This window comes from Rhamphochromis longiceps, linkage group LG7 (genome assembly GCF_057381845.1).
Source record: "Rhamphochromis longiceps isolate RC_006_pf linkage group LG7, R_longiceps_female_GT1.1, whole genome shotgun sequence".
Classification (NCBI taxonomy): domain Eukaryota; kingdom Metazoa; phylum Chordata; class Actinopteri; order Cichliformes; family Cichlidae; genus Rhamphochromis; species Rhamphochromis longiceps.
In genome coordinates this window covers 49,792,137-49,810,078 of record NC_140563.1, presented here as the reverse complement: position 1 = coordinate 49,810,078, position 17,942 = coordinate 49,792,137, and the positions used below count along the sequence as shown (strand labels likewise).

Below are 17,942 nucleotides of genomic sequence, written 5' to 3'. Positions count from 1 at the left end.
TTACTTTAAAAAGACCACTCACATTAACATTGTTGCAAACCAATTACACCCATCCATGGCAACTACAATCCCCGATGACATCCTACCCTACTAGCACATTAGTCCCATCAGACATATCTAGGATGTTCCATAGCCAGCCCAATAAACAATTGCCCCACCTCGCAACACAATCGGGTGTGGGGAGGTGTCCACATAACTTTTACTTGGCATCACTCTGCTCGTTTCAATTACTTAATTAGTAATTTATTAGCTAAGTCAAATAATTGAGGCTATGACATCTAAACACCACTTTACTGTACTTTATAACTTTTATACACAATGTGACGCTTTAAATCACTCAGATGAAACCTTCACATATCAAAACCAACAAAACAAGCAGTAAGTCAGGAAGGCAAACAGAGTGGAGGAAAAATTCATATTGACACAAGTGAATTTTCCTGGGTTGCAGCCCTTAGATGCACTGATGTTTTTAATAATGGTTTGTTCCCTCCACCACAAGGGAACAAAGCCTTCTAGTTAGAAAGTCCTTTTAAGATTTACACCCGAGATTTAAGATTAAACTGTAAACCGGAGGTTTGCAGAGATCACCTGAGCAATGATCTAACAGGGCTGCTGATCTGCTTGGCTGTGATCAGACCAGTTAACCGTTAACGTTTAGTTCCTTTGTAAACAGCACTGAGAAGGAAAGGCACCTTGTTCTCGCTTTCAGGTGGACCATGACTGATTGACTGATGTTACATATTAATCTACTAATGTTGTGATGTTTTCCATTCATAAAATAAATATAGCTACAGTATCTACCAAGTAACAGAAACAAAAGGCACATGTAACATTTTGCATTCATACTTAGTGTTTGTCTAAAATAAGACTGAGAAATAGTGTTGTCTGTATTAAGGCAAAAAGTTGAGCCCTGTCCAAGTATACAGCAGTTTGCTGTATACTTGGACAGTGGGGGTCGGTCATGAGTAATCATCACTTCAAGTCGTCCGTTTGAACATTGAAATTTCTGGTGTTAGTTTCTTCCTGTGTGTATTTGCCCTTACACTCTAATTGCTGCTCAATAAGATAAACACAAATAGCTAAAATATCGGGTTGCTGCTATATTGAATCAAACTACTGAATGGTAATTTATAATAACTAGTGCTCTTGGAGTGCTGTGTCTGCTACAGAAGGACACACAGAGATTTCTTAACAAATTTTGTTGTATGACATTTTAAGAAACCTCATGTTCACCCTTTAATGATGAAAGTCATGTGAACCCATTGAGCACTTGCAGGTTCAGAAAGTGGAACATTGTTGCTTTTTCTAATGGCTTGGTTACATATGTAGCACTTTCATGCAGCGTTTTATGCGTGTCATTCTTCTCCAGTATTGCAACAGTGGGTTTGGCTGTCCCTAATGGCTCTACTTCTGTTATTTGTTCAAAGGCTTATAACCCTGTAGTTGTGTAAGGCACTTGGCCTTTAAACAAAAAGAAATAAATCTTTAATTATTTAAAACGCAAAAAGTCACATGGTGAGACGTGATCAAACAAGAGACCTTCAAACTGATTGTTTGTGGACACACATCTTTTTGCACAATTTCCTCTTGTTCTGAAAGTTGAATGATGGCCAGTGTCACTGTCTTTGTGCCATGATAAATAAGTAGTTGAAGCCAGCAGCTAGCTAAAATAGCACAGAAACAGGAAATGGTGTAAAGTAAAATTAGGTGTAGGTCAGGATAAGTGTTTGCTGTTGTCATGGTTACATTTAAGAGTAATAGTATGGGGTATTGTTAATGTAAAAGATGGTCAAGTCTGGCACCACACTTAATCAGGTTCCCACCAACTCTAAAGCTGCTCACAGGAATGGTTGTCAATACAGCAGAAGAACAGACAGATTTCTCAAAGTATTAGGAAGATAAACCACTAATGATTTAATTACTAATAATCTGAGAAAAAACTGCCTCTTCTTCTGTTCTTCACCTGTATTGACAACTGTTTATCTGAGTGAAATGGAAGCGCCTGCACGTTAAACTCAGCAGCTGCGCACACCAAAAAAGCCATCGTGCACACAAGAGTGTCTGCTTTGGACGTGCTGCTACATGCTGCTACAGTTTTACAGTCTCGTGAGTAACTCTCTGCTACTTACTATACTTTCACTGTCTGAAGGCAGAGCCGAAAGGAGGATGGGGGTCCTGGGGTCCTGTGACTGGTCACTTTGATGGACTCTTCAGTTTACTGGGTTACACTGAGTGACGGAACAATGTTTTAAACTTTGTTTTTCAAATTGTAAACAAAGTTGTCAAATTAATCATCAACAGTCACTGTTTGCTGTGCAGCAGTGAAAATACAGACAACTGTCCCGGTAATGTTAAAGAAATATTTTAAACCAGAGAATTCTAAGGCAAGTTCTGAAGCCTCTGCACTGCTGTCCCATTAATCTGTTGTACAGTATTACATATCGTCTATGATTTAAAAAATTAAAAACAAAAATGTCATACAATGATCAGGAAAGGAATTTTGCATCAGAATCTGGCAATTGTAAGTTTGGCCAAAATACAAACATTTAAACCTGTCAACAAAAGGTTGTTCTGTCTGCAGCAAACAGGTGTAACTGCACATACGTGACTAGATGGGAGTGCTTCAAACATGGCCTGGAATTCTACAGTGTTTAAGTACAGAGGAGAAATGGCTCTTTAATATTGTTTTTGCTAGTCTCTTTATGAACTTTAGGATTTAAACAAACAAATATATAAACTTACCAAACAAAACTTAAAATGATTTCTAGAACATTGTGACAACAGAAAGCAGATGCTCAATCATCCAGGTAAGTAAATCCCAAAAAGTTGATTCTGTTCATCTGGACGTAGCGTTTTTAGTGGGAGAAACATTTGATCAGTGCTTTGATCAGTAGTTGTTGATCAATGGTCATGAGAATTTGCCTACTAATGATCAAGGAACTGACCTCCCAGCCCATTGTTCATTCATTGGTGCTGGTTTCAGGCGTTATGCAAATGTACTGTTTATAAGATTGGGGAAACCTGCAGTCAGCTGAGACTGAAGAAGTCACTTGGATGAGTGACGGAACGTTTCTCCCACTGAAAACGCAACATCCAGATGAACAGAATCAACCTTTTGGGATACAACAGACATGACTAAAGTTAATCATGTGGTTAGCGGCACAGAGATAACCACAATGCATAAAAAAATTAGACACCTTGCACATAGCGGTTACAAGCATGCTGTGTAATATAGTTATAAGAGCCTTTAGATTTCCACAGCATCATAGCAACGACCTGAACTGTTTGTTAGACACTAGTTCAGACAAATGAGCTACCTACCAACAACAGCCTGTCACATCTTACTCTCCTATCCACCCCACAGACTGTCTGTTCAAAGAACCTGAAATATTATCTGGATGAACTATTACAGTGGAGCCCTGTAGCCAGATGTGTACAACTGGTAGCAACAATAAACTATTTTATATTTGTTCACATTTTATAAAACAATTTGATCTTCTTCTTAGAAATTATGTGTGCCTCTCGTTATGATGATTTTTTTTTTTTTTTAAATGATAGAAGCTATGTAAGATCGGGAAAGCGTTCTTATTTTTCATATTGTAAACAAATACAGTGTTTCTTTCGGTTCTACATCGTAACTCAGTTTAACACAGTAACCTGAAGTGTCCATCAACGTGACCAATCACATTAGAGCCCCGTTCTCTGTAGGTTCTGCCTCCAAACAGGTACGTTTATTCGCGCTAGGAGGATTTCTCTCCAAGCACCGAGCTACTGTGAGAATGTAAAGCTGTAGCAGTGAATGGAGGTTTTCATTGGTAGTGACCTGGATGGACAGGGTTGGAGATGAGTATAACAGAGGGACAGCGCAGATTGAGCATTTTGTAAACAAAATCAGGGAGGGAAGTTAAGTTTTGTAGGTTTGGACATGTGCAGAGGACAGAGAGTGGACATCTTTGGCAAAGGATGCTGAATATAGAGCTGCCAGGCAGGAGGAAAAGAGGAAGATCACAGAGGAGGTTCATGGATGTGGAGAAGGACATGCAGAGGAGGGTGTTTGGTTTAGGTCAGATGGAAGCAGGATGATCCACTCTGGTGACCCCCAATGGGAGCATCCAAAAGAACAAGAAGATGAGCGACCAGTGCCTTTAACTAAACCATGATTTATAACTGAGTCATGCTCTGTATCTTTGCATGTTGTATGTATTATTCAGACATTTGTTTAACTTTGTTCTTTTTGTCCCTGTTGACTTGCATCTTATTGTTGTGTAGTACCTTGAGTTTCCAGCAGAGGGAAGGTTACTCAAGCAGTCAGCTCCTTCTGTCCATTTTAACCTGACTTGTTCTCTTCTGTTTTTTTTTTTGTTTCACAGTGGAGACTCTAAGTTACTGGAAGAAGCTGTCATACCCCTGGCCAAGATCCTCAGTATGTTAGCTACTACATAAATAATTTCACATAATACGTGTTTATGGAAGAATATGTCTGAGTAGTCCCAAAGAAAACTGACTTCTCAAGAGTTTGAATTTTAATCATAACATTTAAGTTACTGAATGCTAAATTATCATATTTTGAGGTTTCTGTAGTTTATGTAAAGCTTTTAATAATAAAGTTTTGTCCCCCCCCCCCAAAGTTGAAAACAATCCGAGAACGGGGAACTTTGGCGCTCTGGTGAGAATTTTCCTGGGAAGAACCAAAGAGCTGAAAATCTCTACAGAATGCCAAGAGTGAGTATGAGAACCTCAGAGGGGAAGTACTGACTGTCAGTGATGGATTCAGTGCAGGCCACTTATTGTTTGAGAGAGAGAGAGAGGAACGCTGAAGTAGTTGCACTTTCCCATGAGAAAAACTGCAGAGGTATAACTATCAACATACGTATGTGGCAATAATCAGCGCTCACAGCCAAAGCTCCATTTCCACAGAGACCGACTCTGCCCAAGTCACCAAATGTTTTGGGTGGGAACTCTTCCTTCTGTGCTGATCAGCATTAGAAGTTGGAGTTATTGCTCCTCTTCTCTTTTTCTCACATTTCATAGCAGGTCTGTCCCACAAATCCACATTTTCTTGGTGTGACATAATTGGTGTGTGCAAATAGTTAATTGCAGAGACTGACATACACCTCAGTATTGGTCTTTAGTGGTTGTGAAACTTGGCTTGCAGTGGGTGGTTTCTTTCGTGTTTGTTTCTCAAACTTATGCAGTTTTGGGGAGTTACTAGGTACATGTAACGGAATAATTAAATGCAAAATATGTTTAGTTTATTCCTTTTAAAAAGGTTTTAAAAAGGGGATTAAGTATGTTGCTTCCTGTTAAGTTACACTTCTTTCTCAAAACCCAGAGCCTTAGGTTGGGCATAGAATCCCTCTTAAATGTGCCACATCACAGATGAAGGGAGACAAAGCAGCTAAAGTTCCTCTAGTTAATTTTCCTTTGTCAAAAAAGAGGTTTTCCCCTACTAGCAGAGCTTTCCAGATGTTGGGCAGACTGTTTTTTCCCCACTTAAGGATCTGCTCATGCTGTAAGGATTGCATTTACATATTTCTAGGGTTTGATAACGGTGTGATCTGGCTGCCTTCAGATGCCTTTGCACATTGTGTGTAGATAACTATCCAGGTAAACATGTCATTTTAATGTCAGCTGTAAATGGCATATCAGAGAAGTTATGGCCTAGTTTTGAGCATAATGCAAAAATTCTTCACCCCCAGCTTCTTTGTGGTCGTGTCACAGTGATAATACTTCAGTCAGAGCTACTTTGCATTTAAGTTTGGATACAATCAATGGATTTTTACCAGATGTTTCAGAATCAGCCCAGAAGTGTCACTGCGCTCCACAGATGTTAAAGTAGTGCCAGGTCTGTTCTTACAGAAGCCACTACAAGCTCTACAAGGCACCTGAGGAAAGCAGGAAGCGAAAGATTAGTTTTCAAAAATAAAAGCCCTCATACACATGAAACACTTTTAAAATGTTCAGTGTGTTTAAAGCTGTATAAAAGACAAAACTGTGTCAAAGACTGAGCTTCATCGACATTGCTGGAGTTAGAGTTAATCAAGAAACGCTTAGATTACGAGTTCGCAAAGTTTTTATGCCAATTTAGAGCTTATTTATCACTTTTACTAGTAGCAGATGAGCATAATATTCAGCCATACATACTTTTATTGTTACACCCATAGGCTGTGCAAAGACTTGCTATTGGCTCACTCTCAGTCATCTGAGAGCCCTGATTTTTAGCTGAAAAGCTGCCACTAGTAATTTTTTGTTAAATGAAATGCAAATCCATCTTTTAACCACCCAGAAGCATGCCCATGAGATGTCTTGGTTTTGTTTTTCTCTTCCACAGCCAGCTTTTTATCTGGCAGGCCCACAATGCACTGTTCATGATTCGCTGCCTGCTCAAGGTCTTCATCAGGGAGATGAGTGAAGCTGAGCTGCACCAGCAGTTCTCCTACCAGGAGAGGGCACCAGGATCCTGCGGAGGTGAGCTCCAGTATCTTTTTCACAGGCAGGGCCACAGACTACACAAAAGAGTCAGCTTGAAAAGATTTTGCTAAAAAAAAAAAAAAGGTGCTCTCTTAGAATCAGTAGCAATGTTGAAAATTTCTTGAGTTTTTTGCACTTGAGTGCACCTTACGCAAAACGTCACGTTATCTGTTAGGAAATCTTCAGCATTCTTTACGTTTTTGGTTTCCAAGTGAGTTCTTGGAAGTGAGTAACAGAGGTTATGGCCTAGTTTTAGATGTCTCATATAATAACTGTCAAATGTACGAGACTTCCTTTCATACTTAAGCCAATTCTGAATGTCTCTTAAATTGAATGAAGTTGAATTAATTGGTCTTTGCAAAATGGTTTATCCTTCCATCAGTTTCTTGCTGCTTATGTGAGTTCAGGACACACTAATATAATTAATTATGTCATTAGGAATTATCGTGCTAAACTGCTGGAAAATATGATTTAACATTAAACAGTTTTAGACTTTGTTGTTCTACCGGTTTGTCATCATTTGTTCATCTTTTGCAATTATAATCATGACGAAAGTATGAAATGGATTCTGTGTGATATCCTTATTAAATAGTACTGTGTTATTTCCTCTGTTTAATGGACATGAAAACACAGAGCGACCTGTGGGAACTAAGGATTGGATTAGTGGCAGATTAGTCGAGCAGAGTTGCGACAACTAACCTGATACTGTCTTATATTCAGTGTTTTTCATATATTTACTTTATCAATCCCTTGTGGAGAAACAGGAAGTGAAGACCTTCTTGAGGAGCTGCTGTCCAACCTTGTTCACCTGATCGTTGAAGTGCCGCTGCTGTAAGTCTCTCCCGTCTTTTGCGTGAGGAAAAAGGTGAATTAAACACTCTAAAAAGGTCGGGCATGTCAGAGCTATTCTGAAACGGTGAGAAAGATGCTTACAGCCTAAATGTTTGAAAACATTGCCTGAGTGATTGGACTTGTAATAGTCCGTGATCACTTGTTTCCCCCTGTTAATATGAGTAGCATGTTAGTGACTTAGGAGCTAATGAAAAGCAGTTTGTATGTGTTGTTCTGTTTGCGTGCTGCGCTTGCTTATTCTTGTCTTGAGTCACTAACCAAGAGAAGATGAAATCCATTAAGGAACACGGCATACTGACATGCTGGAACTCTGATGTTGGCAACACGGCGATCCGAAAGAGCGAAAGTGTTGGTTGTTTGGGGGAAGAGAAAAAGCTTGGAATGAAAGTTTAGGAGCATTTCCAGGGAGTGGGAGTGGAGGGAACATAATGTTTGAAAAATTGTATCAGGCTTTAGTCCCGCTGGGCGGTGTGAACACAAACATCCTCTGTGTTTACTTATCAATAAGTGAATGATTTTTTTAAAAGTACACGCAATATGTTTAGAAAAGCAATCTCCTCGAGCTTTTCAAAATAAATTTGTCGAATCATGATTGACCTCTTCTTGTCACAGCATCTTCCACTTGTTCTGTGCGTCGTTCCGGATACCTTCTCTCACCGTCTGCCTCTATTTTCTCTGCACCTCTTCACCTTTCGCTCTCCTTTTCTTCTCTTGTCTCCAAACATCAAACTGTGGCTCCTGTGTAAATGCATTCAACATTCCAACATTATTCATTGTTCCAAGCTTAAAATCGCTCTCTGTTTTTCTTCCCTTCACCACTTTGTGGCTGTTAGCCCATTTCCCCTCTACGTGCTCCTGGCTTGGATGGGAAACCCACCATTCTTTTAGTTAGCTTCCCCCAAGTCCCAAGCAGACTCCTGTGCCTTTTTTGTGGCTTTGTCTCACGAGTACGAGAGTGGTTATTTTTCCATTCACAGGTATCCAACTAAAACAGTAGCTGATTGGTGACAAAGTACTTTGCAAAGCTAAAAAACAGCACGCAGTAATGGAATTAATTTCAAAACAGAAATTTAAGTAGCCCATAAAACTGGCTTAAAGAGTGCAGTGTGCATGTGCAGACTTCACACAGAGCTTCTAAGTATGTACTGGATTCAAAAGACAATGTTTTGACATGACTGGGCCTTTATCATGCACAATGCACTGTTTCTATGCAAACTGTGAGAGCTGATCTGTCCGGGTGACATAGGCTCCAGCTCCCCTCAGCCCTGAATTGGATATTAGTAGTATGACAAATGTTTACTTAAATTAATTACAGAAATATTATGTAAGAGTAGGTCACGGATTGTAGGTTCTGATTTTTAAATGGCTGAACAGGAACAACCTGAGCTTCTTGTATAATATTACACTACAGTATATACACTGTAGTATACAGGGTGGGCCATTTATATGGATACACCATAATAACATGGGAGTGGTTGGTGATATTAAAGTCCTGTTTGTGGCACATTAGTATATGTGAGGGGGCAAACTCCTCAAGATGGGTGGTGACCATGGTGGCCATTTAGAAGTCGGCCATCTTGGATACAACTTTTGTTTTTTCAATAGGAAGAGGGCCATGTGACGTGCGTTCACCAGATATCAACACGATTTCAATCCGCTCCTCACATGTTTACCTCTTCGACATGTCAATGGCTGTGAACAAAGAGAAACTTGTAAATAACTCATGAAAGAATAAAGTTACGCTGAAACCAAGCACACCATTGTTTTTCTTGTGACATTACCAATAAGTTCGATGTGTCACATGGTCCTCTTCCTATTGAAAAACCAAAAGTTGTATCCAAGATGGCCGACTTCTAAATGGCCACCATGGTCACCACCCATCTTGAGGAGTTTGCCCCCTCACATATACTAATGCGCCACAAACAGGACTTTAATATCACCAACCATTCACATGTTATTACGATGTATCCATATAAATGGCCCACCCTGTGTTTCTAACTAACTAAGCAGCTCATTTTCTTTCTTTTGCCAATACTTTCTTTAAAGATACAGCAAATCTTGGGGTCAACGTAAAATAAAGGCAGATGTGAAATGTAAACGTTTGATCAGAGGTCAAATGTGACGTGATATTTGGATGCAAACTGTAATGTGATATTTACAATCCCCATATACCAGTATCATTTCCCAAATGTTGCCAATACAAACAGACAATTTTAAAGATAAAGCTTCAAATGAAAAGTTGACCTTATTCGACCCTGATGAAAAGGTCAGAGGTACAATGTAATGTGATAGTTATAGGTTATCGATACAAACAATGGCAATAAGAAACATAGTTTTAGATGGCTCTATGTAGCATTATTATCACCTTCAGATCAATCTATTGATAGTGAAGGAGAGATCAGAGGTCAAATGTGACATGATAATCTTGATACAGCTATTTCTATATGTTGACAATATATGCCACACTAGTAAAATCATAGTTTCCAAGTTAAAAGTTTTGTCCGTTTTCAGCCAATAAACAATGGAGTTTATTGGCAGAAATCTAACAGACAAACTAAAAAAATCATTTTTCGTCACTGATTAATAGGAAGAAGGCTGAAAACTGAACTAAGGGCGCGTACATATGAGCATCATTTTATAACTCCGTGACCTGTAGTGTGCTAAGAATTGGCATTTTAGCAAGGTAGGAAATGTACTGTAGAGTCTGGATTTTTTGATATAAATGGATAAACTGTTTACAAAAAAGATGTTTTTAGTCATAAAACGGGTCTGAAAAGAACCATCAAGGCATGATATGTAGTGCTGCCACCTTCAGCTAACTGCAGTGCTCTGTCATCCTTTTATGAAGAGATGTTGACATCAATGCAGCCAAGAGAGCATATCAATCTATTCTGTTTGAAAGCATGCATGAAATGCTTATAGATATTATTTTATGCAGATGTTTAGCTATAAAATTGAGTTTGTTTATTTACATGAACTCTTTGTGTTACATTGTTTTCTTTAGTGACATCACCTATAGCATCCTGTTTGAGGCAGTGACCGTGCTGCTGGTATTCTTCTCCTATCAGCTCTTCTACAAAGACATCCTCAGAGATGGAATTATATACCAGCACATCATGAAGGGACGATGGTGAGGAAACACACTCGCTCACACTCCACTGAAGACTACACTTAACTTGAAGTGCCCATATTAACAGAAAAGGTAGAAATGGAAGTGTTTTGTATGTGATTATGTACTCACAAGCCACTTTATTAGTTATATCAAACTGGTCCCCCTTTTGGCTTGCTTGACCTGCTTGAATTCTTAGTGGCACAAATTAAATCTGGGTACCCTGTGGTCATAAAAGGATGGACATGGTCAGCAACAATCCTCAGGTAGTCGCAGTGTCTCTAGAAAATCTCCCCAACAGCATTGCACCATCAGTACCTTGAACTGATGATGCAAGGCAGGATGGATCCATCCTTTCATGGTGTTTATACCAAATTCTGACCCTACCATCTGAATGCTGCAAAGTTTTTCTTCTGTTATCCAACAATTTTGCGAAGTCCATGCAACATAACCTGACAGGAGTGACCCCCGGTGTGCTCTTCTGCTGCCCCACCTGCTTCAAGGTTCAGCAGGTTGCATGTTCAGAGATGCTCTTCCACAAAATGTTGCAATTTGAGTTACTGTTGCCTTCTTAAAGCAATTTGACCATTCCCCTTAAGGTAGGGGTGTCCAACTCCAAGCCCCAAGGGCCGGTTACCTGCAGGTTTGAGACAGCTGATTTAAAAGGCTAAATGACCTCCTCAACATGTCTTGAAGTTCTCCAGAGGCTGGTAATGAACTCATTATTTGATTCAGGTGTGTTGTTCCAGTGTGATAAAACCTGCAGGCACCGGCCCTTGAGGCCTGGAGTTGGACACCCTGCCTTAAGGCCTTTTGACCCTGTGAACTGCTGCCAACTGCATATTTGCTCTCTTTTTATACCATCTTCTGTAAACCCTTGAGATAGCAGGTTGATTTAAACATGCCTAAATGAGTTACTGTCACATCATTGGCTGGTTTCAGGACATAGTATATATGTCTGTCTTCCTCCCTTCACCTCCAGCCAGTGGCAGCAGATGACTGCCCCTCCCTGAGCTTGGTTCTGCCAGGGGTTTCTTCCTGTGAAAAGAGAGTTTTTCCTTCCCACTGTCACCTAGTGCTTGCATCTGTTTTTTGTTTTTTTTTCTCTCTAATATTGTAGAGTCGTTACCTCATTATAAAACATCCCTTGCGGTGACTGTGATTTGTGGCTATATGCAAATTAAATTGAATATTTTTAATTAATAAGCAGCTGAATAGGTATATCTATTAAAATAGTCACTGAGTGTATCTACATGACTGCGCAGTGCATGTGCAGAATGCCTACAAAGCAGCCAGTTTGGCAAACCTTAAAATAAACAATGAGCTGCTGCTTCACAGTCTGCCATTTTTGTTCACTTGCTAGAGTGGCTTGTCTGACTCTAAAACGTCTAAGCAATGAGCAAAAACACCAAATGTTCTGTTGTTGGCTGCAGACCTGCACAAGTCTTCAGGCACATCTGAGAAAACGAGACTCAGTGATTTATTTTTGTTTTTGATGATAATTCCACAGAACAACAGGGTGTTTGCATGCAGCATGGCTAATATCGTTCCACTAGCATTGATGCTTGTCACTGTCCAGAGCTATGGGGAACTTATTGTATTGTATCATTGAAGCTTGAAGATCCTGTTTGGGCAGAGGAATAAATGGTTATAATACATGTAATTGTGACAGGGGAAAAATAGTTGCATTGAAATATTTATGCGGTGGTTAATGGCTTGACTTCTGCAGGATTCACAAGGTGTTAGCCAAGAGCCCTCAGGCTGCTGTGCCATACTATAAGTTGCAGTCCATAACTAATGTTTATGCCAAATCAGCTGATCAATAGATTGCATTTTTTGGGAGGGGAGCTAAAATGTCTGAACCTGTAAATAAATATAATAGGGTTTTTTGTATTTTTTATAAATACAGCCCCATAATATTTTTGTTTTTCAGTCAAATAATCTACTCACATAAAATTAACCTGTTGGTTGTCCTTGTCCCATTTAACTGATACCAAAAGAAGAAAACAAAACTAATTTAGCCAATCACAGCCACAGCAGTGTGAGAGCGAAACATTAGCCTGTTTATTATAATAAATGTTAATGCAAGCCTGTACATGGAAATGGTTTTCTTGAATGTTATTAAATTTAGATAACTGCTGTATTTTGATGCATTTTGTTTGAGTCCAATAGTTGCAGTTTAGACTAACACAACCAAAGCGAGCACTTTGGCTCAGTGGATTGAAGTGATGAAAGGTTTTCAAGTGACAAAACAGCTTTGAAGGCCATCTAATAAGATTTAGTGTTTCCAGAAAGTAAAGCACAAACAGTGATATTAGATCCACAAGAAATTACAGCTTACGTGTAAAGAAGGGAAAACTGACTAAGATTGATGCCCAACATAGACACGTGTAAATGGAGAGCGGGTTGTTAGACGTGGCTGTAGACACGCACCTGCATGCACATATGTGCGTTTTGCTTTCTGCTGCACTGTGAAGAATATGGCGTGATCAGCGACTAGGAAGGTGCTAAGGCTGACTTTGCAAAAGAGCTGATTTTTTTTCCTCTCTCTCTGGAGAAAATCCTCACAATCTGTTCCTATTCTGTTTCTAAAATTAGCATTTCTTGTCTTTAGCAGGTAAGGAACACTTTTAAACATGACCAAATAACCCCAGTGCTTTTATTCTCAGAACTTTTGCGGAAGGCTTCACTTATTATATATCTAATAAAGAAAACTAAAGTGCTAAAGATGAGAGTGATTGTCTCCGTGCCTCCTTATATTATTCAAAACCTTTATTGTTCAGCCCTTCAATTATTCACACATGATCTAATTTTAAAGAATTGAAATAAAGCTAAGACCACAACTGTAGGGCTTTATTCTTTATGTGTGCTTTACTTTTAAGGCCTAATCTAAGCAGTGAATATAGAGACAAATGATGAACCCAGTACGAATGCAGCTACTACTCCATACTCTTTGTGATGCAAGAAAAAAGGGAGGATAAAGTCAAATAAAATAACAAGCCCAATTTCCTTTGACTTTTCATATGCGCTGAGGTATAAATGTGCATTTATGTCTCACATTGAGTCCGAATGTCCAGTTTTGTCTTTTTAAAACCGTTATCATCCCTTTTCCACAGCATGTGTTTAACCAGTCGACTGGTGAAGACCCTGCTCTACAACTTCATAAGGCAAGAGAAGTGTCCTCCTCCTTCAACCCACATTTTCGAACCAAAAGCTGAGGGCGGCTTGCTTTATGGTCTGGCGTCAGGGGTGGCAAGTACGAGCACACTCATCAACACACGATAAAAAAAGGGAAAGCTTAATTATTATTGTATTTACTAATCAGATTGCTACCCAGATAAGAAGGCAGATCCCACTTTTTGTGTGTTTATGTTTTTATTGAAATATCTTTATTTTTAATTCGTAGTCAAAGTGTGAATATTTAAACAGTTTACTTTGTACATTTCTGTAAAACTTTGGAACTTTGGTCATTTTCACACCTTTAGTTTGTTTACTTGTAGCTTTTCCCCGTGGTCTGATTTGTTTTCAGATGAATCAAAATGTGTCACTGAAAACTACGTGACAATGTTCAGTCTGCTCACTGGCCGCATGTATCTGTGGTGGGGTGCTGTGTTCTGGACTATTGGAGAACTCAGAGAATTTATGTTCAGTTCACGGCTAGTTGCTAGCCTGCACAGACCTTTGCACATCTATGGTACCTTCCCACACTGAGAATACAAAGGATACGAGGCTATGAGAGGTTTTTTAGCTCTACTGTGTTCACACCTACACAAATGAACCCCACCAAGAGGGGAAAACTAATTACTTTGATTTAAACGGACACACTGCAGGTGTGAAAACGCCCTTAGATTACTGTATTATTGCATTAGGGGACTGTGGTGAGCTTTTCAGATGCAGTCACCTGTTTTTTCCTTCCAAATTGTTGCCTAAAATGAAGCAGCGATGTGTCTAGTCACATCCAAAGACTCATATTTTTCCCCGTCTCATATTGTTTCTCACACAAACACACACTGCAAAAAAATTCAAATATAATAATTTCTCAATAACATGCCAAATTGAATTCACTGGCTGGTTGGGGTTTTCCTGTGTGAATTTAACTGGGTGCCTACTTTTCTGTCTCCATAACGACTCCTTGTGTTCCTCACCCATTTTTGTCTTTTGTTCTAGTGATGTTGCCACTAGCAACACATCAAAATCAAACTGTTGGATTAACACATCCACACGCCGTAAGATTTATACATTACAGTTATGTTGGGGTGTGGGGGATTTTATAAAATATAAACTGACCCGACGCATCTGAGAAATAAAAGTGAGAGCAACGCTGCTGAAATGAATGACAAAAAAATGAGCGGATTTTTTGTTGTGTGCATTTTTAGCTGGTAATGTGCACTGTGTGTGCCTGTTTCAGTGTGAGAACAGGGCCGGGTTTCCCCCACGGATAAACGGTCTTTGTCGGTTGTTGGTGGCAGATTCCTATCAGTGAGCCATCACCATTCAAGCCAGCCTGTCTGTCTGTGGCCAGTGATCAGCTCGATGAGTTATGGTGCCCTGTCCTGTTCTGTAATCCTCTAGAGCCTGTCTGTCTGCAGCCGCCTCCCTTATACACACACACGCAGACCAACAAAGACACAAGCCCTCTTATGCTCAGAGCTCAGAAACAACACTTGTTTTCTTTCTCTGTCTCTGTGTCTCGTATGCATGGAGGCATTTGGCACTGACAGAATATACAAGTGGGTGTTATTCTGAAAACAGTAACTATCAGATGACTTTCTTGAACTTCGTTATACTAGCAAACGTTTGGCTAGTTAGGAGAATTAGACCAGTTTCACAACTGAAGGGCAGTTTGCCCCTCGTGGTTGGGATTGCTCAGCTTGCGAAAACGATTATATAAAGTCATCAGTCGAAAATAACAGTTGATATTAAACTAGACTACAACTGTTGAGCCATGCAAAGCTATATTTATGCAAAATAGTGCTCTGAGTTGAATGATGGCATTTATGTTGAGCCGATTTCATTTTATCATCTCAGTCTACTGAACTAAGTAGCACAGAGGACAAAATACAGCTGAGGCAAAGAGCAGTATTATTCATCTGTATTAATGTGGCCGTGTACTAAAGGATGTCACAGAAAGATTTCATGGGTGAGAAGGATACACATGCTTTGTTCCTGTACTTGAGTAGAATCTTCGTCTATCTGCGCTTTACTGGAGCGTTTAGCTTTCTGACCACATTTTACTTTTATTTGTTACATCTGTACTTTCTACTCCTTGCATTTTTGAAACGTGCTCATTACATTAGGTTTAAGACATTTGAGGAGAGTTATTGTTTCCTGTGAATGAGTGCGTTTCCAACAATAAACCAGTTGGAACCTAATAAAGGAAACAATAACACAATCTTATTTATGTATCCATCACTGAGGGTTATTGTAAAGGAAGAGATCACTCAGGGGGTTAAAGTGACTGCGAACGATCCAAAATGGCGTTTTTGGCGCAGATGTGTGTAAATTGTGGTAATGGTATTTCAGCAAATAGCTAGCACTACAAATGTGGAGAAACATTTTTGAAGTGGAAGGCAATATTTCTAATAGCTCAACAAATATCAGCAAACGCACAAACTGTTTCTGTGCAGTTTTCCCACACAGTGGTTATGCTATTCACAGTTGTTTTATTTCTTAAAGAAAGGAAAGAATGTGTGAGGAGTTCATTTAGAGATGTAACCCCTAAACACACACACAGTTTGGTCTGGACTAGTTATGACCAGTGTTGGTCAAGTTACTTGAAAAAAGTAATCAGTAACTAATTACTGATTACTTCCCCAAAAAAGTAATCCGTTACTTTACTGATTACTTATTTTCAAAAGTAATTAATTACTTAGTTAGTTAGTTACTTTTTAAAAACACGATTTACAACCTGAAGAGGTGATAAAGCGATAGATCTTTCAGCCCAATTCTACTTTTTTTGCATAATCCATCATACAACATGTAATCAAATGGAAAAGTCTCTTTTTTTTAACTTGTTTTATCAGTTTTAATCTTTTAACTTTATGCATCAAGCAAAAATTTAATTATATGCAACATTCTCTGACTTGAATAAATTAGTTTAAGATTTAAACCTATTTTCTACACATTCCAGCACATAAAATAAAATATTTTTTGTGTTTACACTCAGTCTTTCAAATAGATGCAAGTAAAACACAGCAGAAAATAAATAAAGTCAAAGACTCAGCTGTCCTGTTGCTCTATTTTCACCTGTAAAGCAGGACTGCGGTAGGCGGAGGTTTACCCTGGTGCAGGTGTGCCGCGGTCAGTGGAAGAATCCGCGAGTTTCTCTGTGAATTTCCCATTATGTCATTTTGCACTCCGTGCTTGCTTGGAAGTTTAGGGGTTTTTTCCGCTGTAAAAATAAGTTTTCTTCCCATGCACAATGGACGCTAATGTTTTTGTCACATTTTATGGAATCAAACTCAAAGTAAGGTCAGTACTTCCACGCTTTAAACGCTGCACACTCATACTCTCTCCCACAATCGATATGTGATCCATTGTTGATCTGCACACAGCTGTTGTCACTAACTTATGTCACTGTCACTGTCATGAGACATTCTCGCAAAAAAATCACGGTTTTAGTAATGCAGTAACGCAGCGTTCCTACGGGAAACTAACGGTAATCTAATTACCGTTTTTGCAATAGTAATCCCTTACTTTACTCGTTACTTGAAAAAAGTAATCAGATTACAGTAACGCGTTATGACACTACCTGTTTTGTTTTTTTTATACTTGCCATGCCTAAACACTTGAATCGTGGACAGATTTTTTCCAAGAACCAAGAACCTTGGCAAAGCAAAGCAGTTCTTGAGTTTCTTTGGCATTTTAATGTCTAAGGGGTAGGATGTCTGTCACACACTCTGCTGTCTCAGTCTGAGCAAGCGTCTGCAGGGGGGATTATCACCCAGACTGGCAACTCAGGAGCTTTTCCTCCCCTCCTCTTCACTCCCCTCCCTCTGCTTCCATAGGAATTCAATTGGTAATTAGCCTCCAGGTGCTGATAATCAAAGGCACTTGTTTAACTGATCAGCTGCAAGTGTGACCACCTCTATAAAAGGAAGAGATCTATCCGCTTGTTCATCTGGACCAAGGAGGAATGAATTCAGCAATGATCTAAGAGAAGCAATTGTCTTTGCCCTTCAATCAGGGAAGGGTTATAAAACTATTTCAGAATAACTGGATTTTTCACAAGTGGAAAACTGTTAAGACAGTTGCCAAACTTCCTAAGAGTGGATGTCCCAGCAAATGTACCCTGAGGTCAGACTGTGCAAGGGCAGAGAAATATTAAAAAAAAAACCAAAAAAACAACTACATCTCAGACTCTTCAGGACTTAGCAAGTTCATAACAGTCCAACTAGAAGAAGACTTCAGGACTGTCATAAGAACAGTCATATCAGCAGAGCTTAGGTTTGCAAAGTTGCATCTGAACAAACCACAAGACTTCTGTAACAAATTCCCCTGGACAGACAAA

At 39.3% G+C, this 17,942-nt stretch overlaps 1 protein-coding gene across 6 annotated transcripts in view; it reads left to right on the top strand.

Annotated features, from left to right (window-relative positions):
- The window catches only part of dym (dymeclin), a 63,883-nt gene that overhangs the window by 5,898 nt on the left and 40,043 nt on the right, over positions 1-17,942 (top strand). For 5 of the 6 annotated variants that reach the window (XM_085414066.1, XM_085414064.1, XM_085414065.1 and 2 more), the window contains exons 3-8: positions 4,371-4,423; positions 4,629-4,722; positions 6,332-6,468; positions 7,230-7,302; positions 10,328-10,453; positions 13,549-13,688. In XM_085414066.1, the coding sequence (XP_085270192.1) occupies positions 4,371-4,423; positions 4,629-4,722; positions 6,332-6,468; positions 7,230-7,302; positions 10,328-10,453; positions 13,549-13,688 (623 nt within the window). The remainder of the gene's footprint in view (positions 1-4,370; positions 4,424-4,628; positions 4,723-6,331; positions 6,469-7,229; positions 7,303-10,327; positions 10,454-13,548; positions 13,689-17,942) is intronic. The other variant, XM_085414067.1, reaches the window with a different exon arrangement.